The sequence below is a fragment of the Callithrix jacchus genome, chromosome 11 (genome assembly GCF_049354715.1).
Source record: "Callithrix jacchus isolate 240 chromosome 11, calJac240_pri, whole genome shotgun sequence".
In the NCBI taxonomy this organism is placed as follows: Eukaryota; Metazoa; Chordata; class Mammalia; order Primates; family Cebidae; genus Callithrix; species Callithrix jacchus.
The window spans coordinates 36,773,262-36,788,151 of record NC_133512.1 but is presented as its reverse complement, the minus strand read 5'-3'; the positions used below and the strand labels follow the sequence as shown (position 1 = coordinate 36,788,151).

The 14,890-nt window shown below is 36.7% G+C and overlaps 1 protein-coding gene across 2 annotated transcripts in view; it reads left to right on the top strand.

Moving 5' to 3' along the window:
* SP4 (Sp4 transcription factor) overlaps nucleotides 1–14,890 on the top strand; it is a 98,311-nt gene that overhangs the window by 42,236 nt on the left and 41,185 nt on the right. For both annotated transcript variants that reach the window (XM_017975264.4, XM_002751505.6), the window contains exon 4: nucleotides 11,936–12,164. In XM_017975264.4, the coding sequence (XP_017830753.1) occupies nucleotides 11,936–12,164 (229 nt within the window). The remainder of the gene's footprint in view (nucleotides 1–11,935; nucleotides 12,165–14,890) is intronic.

Here is a 14,890-nt window from a genome sequence, read left to right as displayed (position 1 = left end):
TAGCAGAGTTTCATGGAAGAGTTTGAAATTAAATTTGTGATTGCATTCACTTCATAGAATAATTTTGGAAGAATTAACACATTTAGTATAATGATTCTTCCTATCCAGGAACATCTGTTTTACTCTATTGAGGTCTTGTTTTATATCCTTTATTAAATCTTCCTCAAGATCTTGCATATTTCTATTAGATTGATTTCTCAGGTATTTGTGGTTATTGTTGCTATTATGAATGGAATTTTCTTTTTCGGTTGCTTGTTGCTGATGTGTTTGGGAACTGTTGCTTTTTTTTGTTGATCTTGTAGTTGGCCAGCTTGCTGAAATGTCATAATATGTTGATTTTCTGTGGGTTTCAAATAATATAAGTACGTCTTTTGTAAATCATGACAGTTTTGTTTCTTCCTTTCAAGTCTTTATTTCTTGTATAGATCTGTTATTTCTTGCCTTACTGCATTGGCTTAGACGTTAAGGAAATATACAGCATTAGAGGTGAGAGCAGTAATCACTTCTATTAGAAACTACAGTGAGATATCAATTTTTTGTTTATTAAGTGATTTATAAATTTTACTGAGTTTCTCTTGCTCTGTGAGATGAAACAGGATTCTCCCATACTTCTGGTGGAAATGTAAATGAATGCAGCTCTTTATATATATTCCTGTAATTTTGTAATCTAGATAGTCTTACAGAAGTTTTATATCCTTGATTTAGTAATCTCACTTCTAGGACTGTCCTTTGGAAATAATAAACATTTTTGTTCAAATTGCTCATTCCTTTCTATTACTTATAGTAAGTGATTTGGAAATAAATATCTAATAGTAAAGTAATGGCTTTGTAAATTATGGTATATGATGAAATATTGTACAACCATTATATTAAAATAATTTGTAATATTAATAACTTATAAGTACTTATTAAATAAAGAATACAGAATTTTTATGTAGTAAGGTTGTATCAGCATCAAAATGCGTTGAACAAAGATTAAAACAGCTTAGATCATTACATCAAAATGATGATAGTGGTAATCTATGGGTAATAACTTTGTGGATGATTTCATTTCCTCATTCATAGTTTTCTATGGTGAGCATGCTTTGTTCTTAAAATCAGAAGAAAAAGAAACTTAAAATATATATGTTTGTAATACTAAACTATTTACTTTCATCAAAATAGATAGAAAGGGAGAAATCTTAGCCTATTCCCTAAATGGCAAATTTAGTTGTAATTTTTTTAAGTTAACATTTTTATAATACTCTTTTCAAAAAAGACATTGCTGAATATAGATAGCAAATCAGGATAAATCTGATACCTGAGTGAGTAACACATAGTTTCAGTACCAAGGTTGAGGTTTATGCTCTGCGATCTGCTCTTAAATGATCAGACTGCCATATCAGCAAGTCAGGGAGGAACTGTGGCAGATATCCACTTGATTCAGTTTCTTACTTTCTTGTCACCCATGAGTGTATGTATTGTAAACTGTCATCTAGCAACCCTGTGATATACTGCTGGCCAAGTTTCATAAGAAAAGGTTCTATGTATGGATTTTAGATTATCATTCACTTTATTTAGGAAACATTCATTAAGTATTTTCAGTGTGCCAGTAACTTAGGTAGCCAAAGGACAAATGACATAAAAACCACACAGATGGCTCTGTCTTGAGCAGCTTTTGTTGGAAATAATTTATGACTAATATTATGATGGAATGAGATGGTATCTTACTAGCAAAACCAGAAATACTTAAATACTAATTCCACCAATTCTGGAGGTCTCTTAGGGAGCTAGGTATACTGAAATTCAAGTTAGAGTTTGTTGGCTTTGGCATAGGCCCCTGCCTTACAATCCAGAGAACTAGACTATTCTGTATGGAATATGCCATTTTCCTTTACTAGCTAAACCTGACTTTCCTTTCTTCTTCTTAGCTTAAATTCAAGACATCTCAAATGTTACTACTCTATTGAGGCAAAATACTACTGGTACTAAAAGAAAATGAGCAAGAAACACCCAACAAGCTAGATCTTGTTGAATAGTTAGCAATTCTAATATCTCGCTACCTGCTAACAAACTGTCCCCCTCCATTACCTTGGCCCAGTTTCTGTATTTGAAAAATTAAAAGGAATAAGAAAGATGGCTTGGCTACTCCAAGCAGCCTTGGACTGTTTTACCCCTGGTAATGTGGTAGAAAAAGAATGGCCATCCTCAATCTGTTTCACCGTAGTTTGTAGTTACAATACCAAGAAATTTTGAGTTATTTAAAAAATTATTTTGCAAAGCATTTTCAGTGGTAAGAGAAGGATTAAAGACTGAATTCTATAAGATGAATAGGCTTTTGTCAGACCAAGGGAGATGGAGATTTGAGGTGGGAGAATGTGTTGGATTCCAGCTATATTATTCAAATGCTCAGACACAGAACATTAGAGAAGATAGGAGTTCACTGTAGATGATGGTGAGAGTGGGCATGGAACAGGAATGCCAAGAGATGAAGTTATAAAACTAAGTAAGAGGTAGATAATAAAGAACTATATGTACTATGCTAAGAAATATTGACTTTATTGTGAATATATGGAGGGCCCACTGGCCTTTTGGGGAGCTAGGTCTGTGAAATGAATGTTAGAAGGAGCAAAACTTATGAATATTATAAGGGCTTGCACTAATGTACAAGCAATAGGTATGGTGAAAATGGAGACATTTGAAATATTTTGAAGCAGTAGACTCAACAGGGAGTAATGGTCAACATAGATAATGTATATGGTAGAAAGAGAATAGCTTTTTGAGTTGGCCAAGCCTGAGTTTCAAATTCTAGCTCTGTCACTTTTCCATTTTACCTTGGGTGTTTTATATAACCCTCAGAACCTTAGTTTCCTCATCTTAATCTGACTGCCGTATCAGCAAGGAACAGTAAGCTAGGTGTCATGGCTTGTGCCTATAGTCCCAGCTACTTGGAAGGCTGAGGCAGGAGGATCACTTGAGGTCAGGAGTTTGAGTCAGCCTGGGCAGTATCGTGAGACACCATCTCTAAAAAGAGTTATAAAAATTAACTAGGTGGGCCAGGCACGGTGGCTCACGCCTGTAATCCCAGCACTTTGGGAGGCCAAGGCAGGTAGATCACAAGGTCAAGAGATTGAGACCATCCTAGTCAACATGGTGAAACCCCATTTCTACTAAAAATACAAAAAAAATTAGCTGGGCATGGTGGCGCATGCCTGTAATCCAAGCTACTCAGGAGGCCGAGGCAGGAGAATTGCCTGAACCCAGGAGGCGGAGGTTGCGGTGAGCCGAGATTGCGCCATTGCACTCCAGCCTGGGTAATAAGAGTGAAACTCCATCTCAAAAAAAAAAAAAAAATTAACTAGGTGTGGTGGCATGCATCATCTGTAGTCCCAGCTACCCAGGAGGCTGAGGCAGGAGGATTACTTGAGTCTTAAGAGTTACAGGCTACAGTAAGCCATGATTGTGCCACTGCACTCTAACCTGGGCAAGAGAACAAGACTCCATTTCTTAAAAAAAACAAAATTGGGACAGTAATATTCAACCCATAGAAATATGAGGCAATATATGGAAAGCATTTAGTAAAGTGCCTTACCACATACTAGATATAAAATGATAGCTGCTCTTGTTGTTGGGGATGAAGGTGATAGAGAGGAATCAAAAATGACTTCCAAGTTTTCTGTTTGAAAGGTGAAAAAGACCTAGATTAGGAAAGTGGGATAAGCTATCTGGTTCTTAGATTGCTTGTGAGGAATCTGGGGTGAAAGTGTTCACTAGCAGTTGACAATAAGAGTGTGACACTTCTGAGTAGAAGGCACAGATCTGCAAGATAATCAGCTTACACATAGCAGTAAAAGTTATGAAAGTAGGTGAGGTCCCTCAAGAAGAGACAATGAGAAGTCAGAACCCTGGAGAGTAGCCTAGGAAGAGTAGAGGGTATTTTTTTGTTTCGTGTTTTTTTGAGAGGATCTTCCTCTGTCACCCAGGCTGAAGTGCAGTGGCACGATCACGGCTCACTGCAGTCTTGATCCCCAGGGCTCAAGTGATCCTCCCACCTCAGCACCTCAGTATCATGAATAGCTGAGACTACAGGCACATGCCACCTTGCCCAGTCAATTTTTAAAATTTTTTAAGAGATGGGGTCTTACTGTGTTGGCCTAGGTTAGTCTTAAACTCCTGGGCTCAAGCAGTCCTCCTGCCTTGGCCTCCCAAAGTGCAGGGATATCCAGGTGTGAGCCACTGCTCCTGGCTGATAAATCTTTTAAGAATGTGACATAAATTTAGATTTAAGTGCTTATTTTAAAAAAGAGCTAAGGACATGCATGGTGGTGCACGCCTGTAATCTCAGCTACTTGGGAGACAAAGGCAGAAGAATTGCTTGAACCCAGGAGTTCAAGACTAGTCTGATCAGCAGAATGAGACAACCATCTCTTAAAAACAAGAAAAAAATCAACCAAACAAAAAGGAGCTAATAGAGAAGAAGGGGTTTCTGAAATGTAGGAAGTTAGCTCACAGAGTCAAAATTGAAGAAAGATGGATTGGCAGATGGTGTCATGCAGCGGAGCAGTCCTGTAATGGTCACCAAGAAAATGCACGATGGATTTGGTCATTAGGAGGAGGACTGTGAACCAGGAGCTAAGTAAGACCTTGTGGTAGAGTGCTTTGAATGCCAGACTTTGGTCAGTGGAAGAATGATTAAATGTTATTGAGCATGAAAGTGAGATGATCAGAACAGTACTTTTTTTTATTTTTCTGGCAGCATTTGAAGGATGAGAAAGGAGGGAAGGCTTCATTTAGGTTGGTAGAGGCCCACATTAGCAAGGACTTGGATCAAGATGATAATCCTGCTTGGAAACAGAAAGATAAGTGCAAGAGCTATTATGCAGTAGTATCTTCATACTTTGGTCATCACTGGATATAATGAATAAAAGAAGTAGCCTAAAAGATGACATTTTAAGGTTTTCAGTGTGGATAATTGGAGAGTAGGAATAGCATTTATTGAAACAGGGACAGGACATGAGTAGAAGCAAGACTGAAAGATGAAATCATTTCTTATTTGTAAACTTTGATTTATTAAGCATATGTTATTGAGTGGTGCTGTTATTGAGTGACAGGCAAGATCCCTACTTTCATGGCACTTTACCTTCAGAATGAGGTGAAGACAAAATAATAATAAAAAAGGGACAAAGTAATTTAAGACAAAACTAGGTAATGATACAGAGATATACTGAGAGAAACCACTTTTAGATGGGGTGGTCAGGAATGGCATTTCTAAACGGGGAGAGTTTTGAACTCAGACCAGAATATTACAAAGGAATTGACTATGCAAAGATCTGGGTGCAAAGGCATCCTCGCTCAGACTGCAGAGTCCTTAAGAAGGAAATGAGCTTGATTTGTTTGAGGGCCAAAAGAAAGGCCAGTATATCAGGTGCGTAGTGAGCAAGAGAGAGACTAATACAGATGAGTCAATAGAATTAAAATTAAGTGGTGCCTCGGAGGTCTCACTATGGAGTTTGGTGCTTACTGATGGCAGTGGAAACAAAGTAGTTTGTTGAAGTTAGCTGTCTGTGAAATAATCTAGATGAAGAAGTCAATTAACGGGCTTATATTACAAACTTAAATATATTTTGCCTCTATTATTCATTGAAATAACTTGCCAGGTTGTTTAGGCATTGAACAATAAATGCTCACAATATGGAGGCTTGAAAAAGGGGGTCAAGGACATGCTCAAGGGACCAGAGGGATCAAGAATCTCTAGCAGTTCTTCCCCACCTCTTACCCCTCGCCCCCACTTAGCTTTGACTTGAAACTCATCTAGCAGTTCTTTACCAAAATAAAGGTCATCTTAAATATTATTGCATCATGAAAGTAATGACTGTTGTTTAAATGTATGAGAACAGTAGTTGAAAAATCATGGCCCAAAATACATGTGTCTTCAGGGAATGTAAAGGATACTTACCTTAAAATGCCTGCAGCTCCATAGGGACCATGCTGTAGATTTTGTATAGTGCTTGTTTAGACAGTACTCTCATTTCTAGAAATATATATATGTGTTTTTTACAGTAAACAATATATGTGTATCACTGTGCTTCTTGGTACACAAGTAGTGTGAGTAGTTTGTGTAGCAAAGGTCATCCTTAAGGCATCTGGTTTTACTGAATACATGCTTAAAAAAATATATGGAAACAAAATAATTATACCTTTTGTTTATGTATTGCTTTATAATTTAAATAGCCTTTACCCCTGGAAAATCAACTTGATCCTCAGAAACAACTCTTTTTTTTTTAATTTTATTTTTTTTATTGCATTTTAGGTTTTGGGGGACACATGAAGAACATGCAAGATTGTTGCATAGGTACACACATGGCAGTGTGATTTGCCACCTTCCTCCCCATCACCTATATCTGGCATTTCTCCCCATGTTATCTCTCCCCAGCGCCCCACCCCCTGCTCCTTCCCCTATTTCCCCCTGACAGACCACAGTATGTGATGCTTTCCTTCCTGTGTCCATGTGTTCTCATTGTTCAACACCCACCTATGAGTGAGAATATGTGGTGTTTGATTTTTCTGTTCTGTGTCAGTTTGCTGAGAATGATGGTTTCCAGGTTCATCCATGTCCCTACAAAGGACAGGAACTGATAGGTTTTTATGGCTGCATAATATTCCATGGTGTATATGTGCCACATTTTTCCTGTCCAGTCTATCATCAATGGGCATTTGGGTTGGTTCCAGGTCTTTGCTATTGTAAACAGTGCTGCAGTGAACATTCGTGTGCATGTGTCTTTATAATAGAACGATTTATAATCCTTTGGATATATACCCAGTAATGGGATTGCTGGGTCAAATGGAATTTCTATTTCTAGATCCTTGAGGAATCTCCACACTGTCTTCCACAATGGTTGAACTAATTTGCACTCCCACCAACAGTGTAAAAGTGTTCTTATTTCTCCACATCCTCTCCAGCATCGGTTGTCTCCAGATTTTTTAATGATTGCCGTTCTAACTGGCATGAAATGGTATCTCAATGTAGTTTTGATTTGCATTTCTCTAATGACCAGTGATGAAGAACATTGTTTCATATGTTTGTTGGCCTCATGTATGTCTTCTTTTGTAAAGTGTCTGTTCATATCCTTTGCCCACTTTTGAATGTGCTTGTTTGTTTTTTTCTTGTAAATCTGTTTTAGTACTTTGTAAATTCTGGATATCAGCCCTTTGTCAGGTGGGTAGACTGCAAAAATTTTTTCCTCTTCTGTTGGTTTCCGATTCACTCTAATGACTGTTTCTTTTGCCGTGCAGAAGCTGTGGAGTTTCATTAGGTCCCATTTGTCTATTTTGGCTTTTGTTGCCAATGCTTTTGGTGTTTTGGTCATGAAGTCCTTGCCTATGCCTAGGTCCTAAATGGTTAGCCTAGATTTTCTTCTAGGGTTTTTATGGTGCCAGGTCTTATGTTGAAGTCTTTAATCCATCTGGAGTTAATTTTAGTGTAAGGTGTCAGGAAGGGGTCCAGTTTCTGCTTTCTGCACATGGCTAGCCAGTTTTCCCAACACCATTTATTAAACAGGGAATCCTTTCCCCATTGCTTGTTCTTGTCAGGTTTGTCAAAGATCAGATGGTTGTAGATGTGTTGTGTTGCCTCCAAGGCCTCTGTTCTGTTCCATTGGTCAATATCTCTGTTTTGGTACCAGTACCATGCTGTTTCGATTACTGTAGCCTTGTAGTATAGTTTGAAGTCTGGCAGTTTGATGCCTCCTGCTTTGTTCTTTTTGCTTAGAATTGTCTTGGCTATGCGGGTTCTCTTTTGGTTCCATATGAAGTTTAAGGTGTTTTTTTCCAGTTTTGTGAAGAAGGTCATTGGTAGCTTGATGGAGATAGCGTTGAGTCTGTAAATTACTTTGGGCAGTATGGCCATTTTCATTATACTGATTCTTCCTAACCATGAACATGGAATGTTTCTCCATCTGTTTGTGTCCTCTCTTATTTTGTTGAGCAGTGGTTTGTGGTTCTCGTTGAAGAGGTCCTTTACATTCCTTATTAGTTGTATTCCTAGGTATTTTATTCTCTTGTAGCAATTGTGAATGGCAGTTCATTTTTGATTTGGCTCTCTTTAAGTCTGTTATTGGTGTATAGGAATGCTTGTGATTTTTGTATATTGATTTTGTATCCTGAGACTTTGCTGAAGTTGCTTATCAGTTTCAGGAGTTTTTGGGCTGAGACGATGGGGTCTTCTAGATATACAATCATGTCATCTGCAAATAGAGACGATTTGGCTTCCTCCTTTCCTATTTGAATACCCTTTATTTCTTTTTCTCACCTGACTGCTCTGGCTAGAACTTCCAGTACTATATTGAATAGGAGTGGTGAGAGAGGGCATCCTTGTCTAGTGCCCAATTTCAAAGGGAATGCTTCCAGTTTTTGCCCATTCAATATGATATTGGCTGTTGGTTTGTTGTAAATAGCTTTTATTATTTTGAGATATGTTCTGTCAAGACTTAGTTTATTGAGGGTTTTTAGCCTAAAGGGCTGTTGAATTTTGTCAAAGGCCTTCTCTGCATCAATTGAGATGATCATGTGGTTTCTGTCTTTAGTTCTGTTTATGTGGTGAATTATGTTTATAGACTTGCATATGTTGAACCAGCCTTGCATTCCCGGGATGAATCCTACTTGATCATGGTCAATAGCTTTTTGATGTGCTTTTGCAATTGGGTTGCCAGTATTTTATTGAAGATTTTTGCGTCTATGTTCATCAAGGATATTGGCCTAAAGTTTTCTTTTCTTGCTGAGTCTCTGCCGGATTTTGGTATCAGGATGATGTTGGACTCATAAAATGATTTGGGAAGGATTCCCTCTTTTTGGATTGTTTGGAATTGTTTCAGAAGGAATGATACCAGCTCCTCTTTGTATGTCTGGTAGAATTTGGCTGTGAACCCATCTGGACCTGCGTTTTTTTGTATGGTAGGCCCTTAATTGCTGCCTCAACTTCAGATCTTGTTATTGGTCTATTCAGGGTTTCGACTTCTTCCTGGTTTAGGCTTCGGAGGTTGCAAGTGTCCAGGAATTTATCCATTTCTTCCAGGTTTACTAGTTTATGTGCATAGAGTCATTTGTAATAATCTCTGATGATGGTTTGTATTTTTGTGAAATCTATGGTGATATCCCCTTTATCGTTTTTTATTGCATTTATTTGATTATTCTTCCTTCTCTTTTTTATTAATGTGGCTAGTGGTCTGTCTCTTTTGTTGATCATTTCTAAAAACCAGCTCCTGGATTTATTGATTTTTTTGAAGGTTTTTTTTTTTTGGTGTCTGTATCTCCTTTAGTTCTGCTCTGATCTTAGTTATTTCTTGTCTTCTGCTAGGTTTTGAGTTTTTTTCATGTTGCTCCTCTAGCTCTTTCAATTTTGACAATAGGGTGTCAATTTTAGATCTTTCATCGCTTTTCATGTGGGCATTTATTGCTATAAATTTCCCTCTAGACACTGCTTTAAATATGTCCCAGAGATTCTGGTATGTTGTGTCTTCATTCTCATTGGTTATGAAGAATGTCTTTCTTTCTGCCTTCATTTTATTGTTTATCCAGTCATTGTTCAGGAGCAAGTTGTTCAGCTTCCATGTAATTTTGTGTTTTGAGGTGAGTTTCTTAATACTGAATTCTAATTTGATTGCATTGTGGTCTCAGAGACTTGTTTATTATGATTTACATTGTTCTGCATTTGCTGAGGAGTGATTTACTTCCAATTATGTGGTCAGTTTTAGAGTAGGTGCGATGTAGTGCTGAGAAGAATGTATATTCTGTGGATTTGGGGTGGAGAGTTCTATAAATTTCTATTAGGTTTGCTTGTTCCACGTCTGAGTTCAAGTCCTGGATATCCTTGTTAATTTTCTGTTTGCTTGATCTGTCTAATATTGACAACAGGGTGTTAAAGTCTCCCACTATTATTGTGTGGGAGTCTAAGTGTCTTTGTAAGTCATTAAGAACTTGCCTTATGTATCTGGGTGTTCCTGTATTGGGCGCGTATATATTTAGGATCGTTAGCTCTTGTTGCATTCATCCTTTTACCATTATGTAATATCCTTCTTTGTCTCTTGATCTTTGGTGGTTTAAAGTCTATTTTATCAGAGAGGAGAATTGCAACTCCTGCTTTTTTTTTTGCTGTCCATTTGCTTGGTAAGAAACAACTCTTTAAAGTAGATGGGGAACAGGAATTTTACAGAAGTCAGTGTTACTATTTTAGAGTTGAGGAAACTGAGGATCTCTGAATGCACAGTAATAAATTTACAACTCTCACTTCACTTGCATTGCTTTACTTACCACACCATGCTAAATCAAAAATGTATAAAAAAGTAAACTTTAGTAGAGGTTTATATCCTTACTAAAACTGTGGTAAAATGTATTTTTTAATGTGTATCTTAATTTTGGGTGCTACCAAAAGCATTAAGGATGCTGTGGATGCACAGAGGAGCGTGAGATTGACTTTGGCTGGGAGAGTCAGAGGTTTCATTTTGTTTAGAAATTGTGTACTGTTTTCTTACTTGGTAATTTTTTTTTGCCTCTTCTTGGTTGCCCCATACATTTAAAGCACTACATGTGCAGCTTTAAAATAAACCTTTTTAAATTTATACACAGGACCCACATGTTTGTTTCTACTAGCATATTTTATTTTTGTATTGCCACCCAACTCAGCAGAGATGAATTAGTAATAGTAGCTAACATGTAATGAGCAATTCTTGCACTGTGGTAGAGGATTTGTAAAAAATTAACTTAAAACTTAAATCAATTTTCTAAGGTGGAAACATTCTTTCATAAATTGGTATTTTCTTTTCATTCCATTTACATACACGTCATTCTCACACCTTATGGAGAGAATGTAGAACTTTATTAAAGAAAAGGTAATTATAAGGCATTGTAGGCTGGGCACAGTGGCTCACACCTGTAATCCCAGCACTTTGGGAGGCCGAGGTGTGTGGATCACCAGAGGTCAGGAGTTTGAGACCAGCCTGGCCAACATGACAAAACCCCATCTCTACTAAAAATACAAAAAAAATTAACTTGGCGTGGTGGCACGTGCCTATAATCCCACCTGCTAGGGAGGCTGAAGAAGGAGGGTTGCTTAATTCTGGGAGATGGAGGTTGCAGTGAGCCCAGATTGTGTAAGACTCTGTCTCAAAAAAAAAAAAAAAAAAAAGGATTATATTTCAGGATAATGTTAAGCCATGCAAATAGATGTTTTTTTGGATTTATTGTGCATTATTATATTTTTCCCAAAGTGAAGAAGCCAAGCTGGTTTATACACTAATCTGAGCCATGAAGTGTAAGCTATATAACATGAGGGAATAAAGTAATAATATCTTAAATGTCTTTTTATGATTAGTGACCGTATGTAGTAATCTTGGGGGTTTTGTATTTTTAAATTGCTTTTATATATTTAAAATGTCTAATCAATAAAGAGATGTTTATTTAAACAATTTAGGAATGCAAGATGTCCATAAAACTTAATCCTTTGTCTAGTGACTTTTCACTGTTGTATTTTTTTGTTGTGATGAGTTACGTTGCTTACTGTGGAAATGGTAATAAAGCTTTGTGTTTATATAACATCTTTCATCTTAGGATCTCAAAGTGCTTTTCAACCATCTAATGAATCCTCATAGTAGTTTAGTGAGTAAGTAAAGTGACAAGTATTATTATCTTCATTTTACAGGTGGAGACAGAAATTAAGCCACAAAGTGGGTTAAATGATTTATGTATATAGTTCCATCATATAAAGACATAGGCAATCTGATCTACTGAAGTAAGAATACTGTATTTTACGAAGATTGACATAGTATAAGCCATTAACCCGTTGTTTTTTGTACTTCACACAGATTGTTAGCAAAAAGTTATTAGCTTTAAAACATGCACATGGAATTTTTAAAAAACTCTAGGTGTAGAGAACATTATAATACTTTTTTTTCTTCCTTTTTAGGTCAGCAGCAAGGACAAGATGGAGTAAAAGTCCAGCAAGCTACTATAGCTCCTGTAACTGTAGCAGTTGGAGGAATTGCTAATGCCACCATAGGTGCTGTTAGTCCTGACCAACTCACACAAGTGCATTTGCAGCAAGGCCAGCAAACTTCTGATCAAGAGGTACAGCCTGGCAAGAGGCTTCGAAGAGTTGCCTGTTCCTGTCCTAATTGTAGGGAAGGAGAAGGAAGGTAAATGCTCTTATTTTTCAACTGTGTCAATTTGGAAGGCATAAAACGGGTTAAAACCGAACAATGGTCGCTGGAACCTCACTACCTTTGTAGCCTAGAAGTTGATGTATAATATTAGGAAGGGAATTAAATTGGGCTGTTTCAGGAATGAAATTTGAGTGGTTCTCTGCCTTGTTTCTTACACTTTTTAAAAATGTTTTTTCTTTGTTCATTTGTTTGTTTTTTAAATTCTCTTTCCTCCCCTGAGACAGCGTGTTACTCTGCAGCCTAGGCTGTAGTGCAGTGGCACAATCTAGGCTTACTACGACCTCCACCTCCTAGGTTGAAGCGATTCTCCTGCCTCAGCCTCCCGAGTAGCTGGGATTAATTATAGGCACATGCCACCATGCCCAGCTAATTTTTGTATTTTTAGTAGAAATGAGGTTTCATCATGTTGGCCAGGCTAGTCTTGAACTCCTAACCTCAGGTGATCCACCAACTCCAGCCCCACAAAATGCCGAGATTGCAAGTGTGAGCCCCCGTGCCCAACCCATTTTTTCTTTTTCATAAAATTTTTACATACCTTTATTGATGCAAAATTTACTCATATACCATACAGTTTACCCATTTAAAGTATACAGTTCAGCGGTTTTTAATATATTCAGAGCTGTGTAGACATGACCAGTCAATTTTAGAATGTTTTCATCATCCCCAGAATAAATTCTGTATCTTTTAAGCATCACCCCCCTTATCCTCCCAACCCTGCAATCTTAGACAACTAATTTCTGTCTCTATAGATATGCCTATTCTGGACAATTCATATAAATCATGTGGTTCTTTGTGACTGGTTTCTTTTAGCATAATGTTTTCAAGGTTCAGCCATATTACAGGGTGATCAGTACTTTATTCCTTTTTAGGAACAAATAGTATTCCACTGTATAGATATACAGTATTTTGTTTATCCCGTTACTTGAAGGACATTTGGTTTTTTCCACTCACTGGCCATTATGAATAATACTGTAGTAAACATTTGTGTAGAGGTGTTTGTGTGGACATGTTTTCATTTATCTTGTATTTATATGGAATTATCTAGAAATGGAATTTCTGGGTCATATTGTATGTTTAACCATTTGAGGAAGTTACAGACTGTTTTCCAAAGTGGCTATACTATTTAACATTTCTATCAATAGTGTTTGAGGGTTCCAGTTTCTCTAGATCATTGCCAGTACTTGTCATAATCTGACTTCATGATTAAAGCTATTCTGGTGGGTTTGAAGTGATGTCTCACTACAGTCTTGGTTTACATTTTCCTGATTATTAATGATATTGAGCATCTTTTCTTGTTCTTATTGGATATGTGTGTATCTTTGGAGAAATATTTATTTGGCTTTTTTGCCCATTTTAAATTATATATATATATTTATTATGGAATTGTCTCTTTACATATTCTAGATGCAGTGTCTCTTCACATATTCAGATATAGGATTTGCAAATATTGTCTCCTGTTGTGTGAATTGTCTTGATACTTTGTTGATAGTGCCTTTGAAGCACCAAAGTTTTAATTTTGAAGTCTAGTGTTTTCTATTTTCCTTTATTGCTTCTGCTTTTGGTATTGTATCTAAGAATCCATTGAAAATCCAAAGTCATGAAGATTCCTAGTTTTTTAAAGATAATTTTACAGTTTTTACTCTAACATTTAGGTCTTTGATTAATTTGGGGTTGATTTTTATATATGGTGTTAGGTAAGGGTTCATCAGGCACCATTTGTTGAAAAGACTACTACTGTTTCTCCATTGAACGGTCTTGGCACCCATGTCAAAAATCACTTGACCATAGACACATGGATTTATTTCCGGACTCTCAATTATATTCCATTGATGTGTATGTCTGTCTTTATGTCAGTGCCACACTGTCTCGAGTACTTTGGCTTTGTAATAACTTAATTTTTGAAGTTGAGAAATGTGAGTCCTCCAACTTTGTTGTTCTTCAAAATTGTATTGATTCTTTAGAGGCACTTGCAATTCCATGTGAATTTTAGAATCAGTTTGTCAGTTTCTGCAAAGAAGCCAGATGGTATTCTGATGGAAGTTGCATTGAATCTGTAGATCACTTTGGGGACTGTTGCCAACTTAACAATAGTACATCTTTGGTCCATGCACATGGGAAGTTTCTCTGGATATTTAATCTTTTAACTTCTTTCATCGATATTTTATGGTTTTCAGAGTATACGTTTTACACTTTATTAAATTCCAATTTTATTTTTGATGTTATTGTAAATTGAACTGTTTTCTTGATTGTCCATTACAAGTATGTGGAAATACATTGATTTTTTAAATAAGGTATTAGTCTTGTATCCTGCAGCTTTTGCTGAACTTTTTGATTGGTTATAACTGTTGATTTGTTTTGTTTTAGTGGAGTCTTTAGGATTTCTCTGTATAAGGTCATGGAATCTGTGAGCAGAGATAGTTTTTACTTTTTCCTTTCTACTCTGCAAGAGTTCTGTTTCTTTTTCTTACCTAATTTCCCTGTCTGGAACCTTCAGTACAATGTTGGCCGTGTGCTTGTATTTTGTTGATAATTTTTGCATCCATATTTATAAGAGATTTGTCTGTGGTTTTCTGTTTTTGTAATGTTTTTATCTGGTCTTGGTAATGAATACTGGCCTCATAAAATGAATTTGAAAGTATTTCCTCCAAACTGGTATTAATTCTTTAAATGTTTTATAAAATTTACCAGTGAATCTGTCC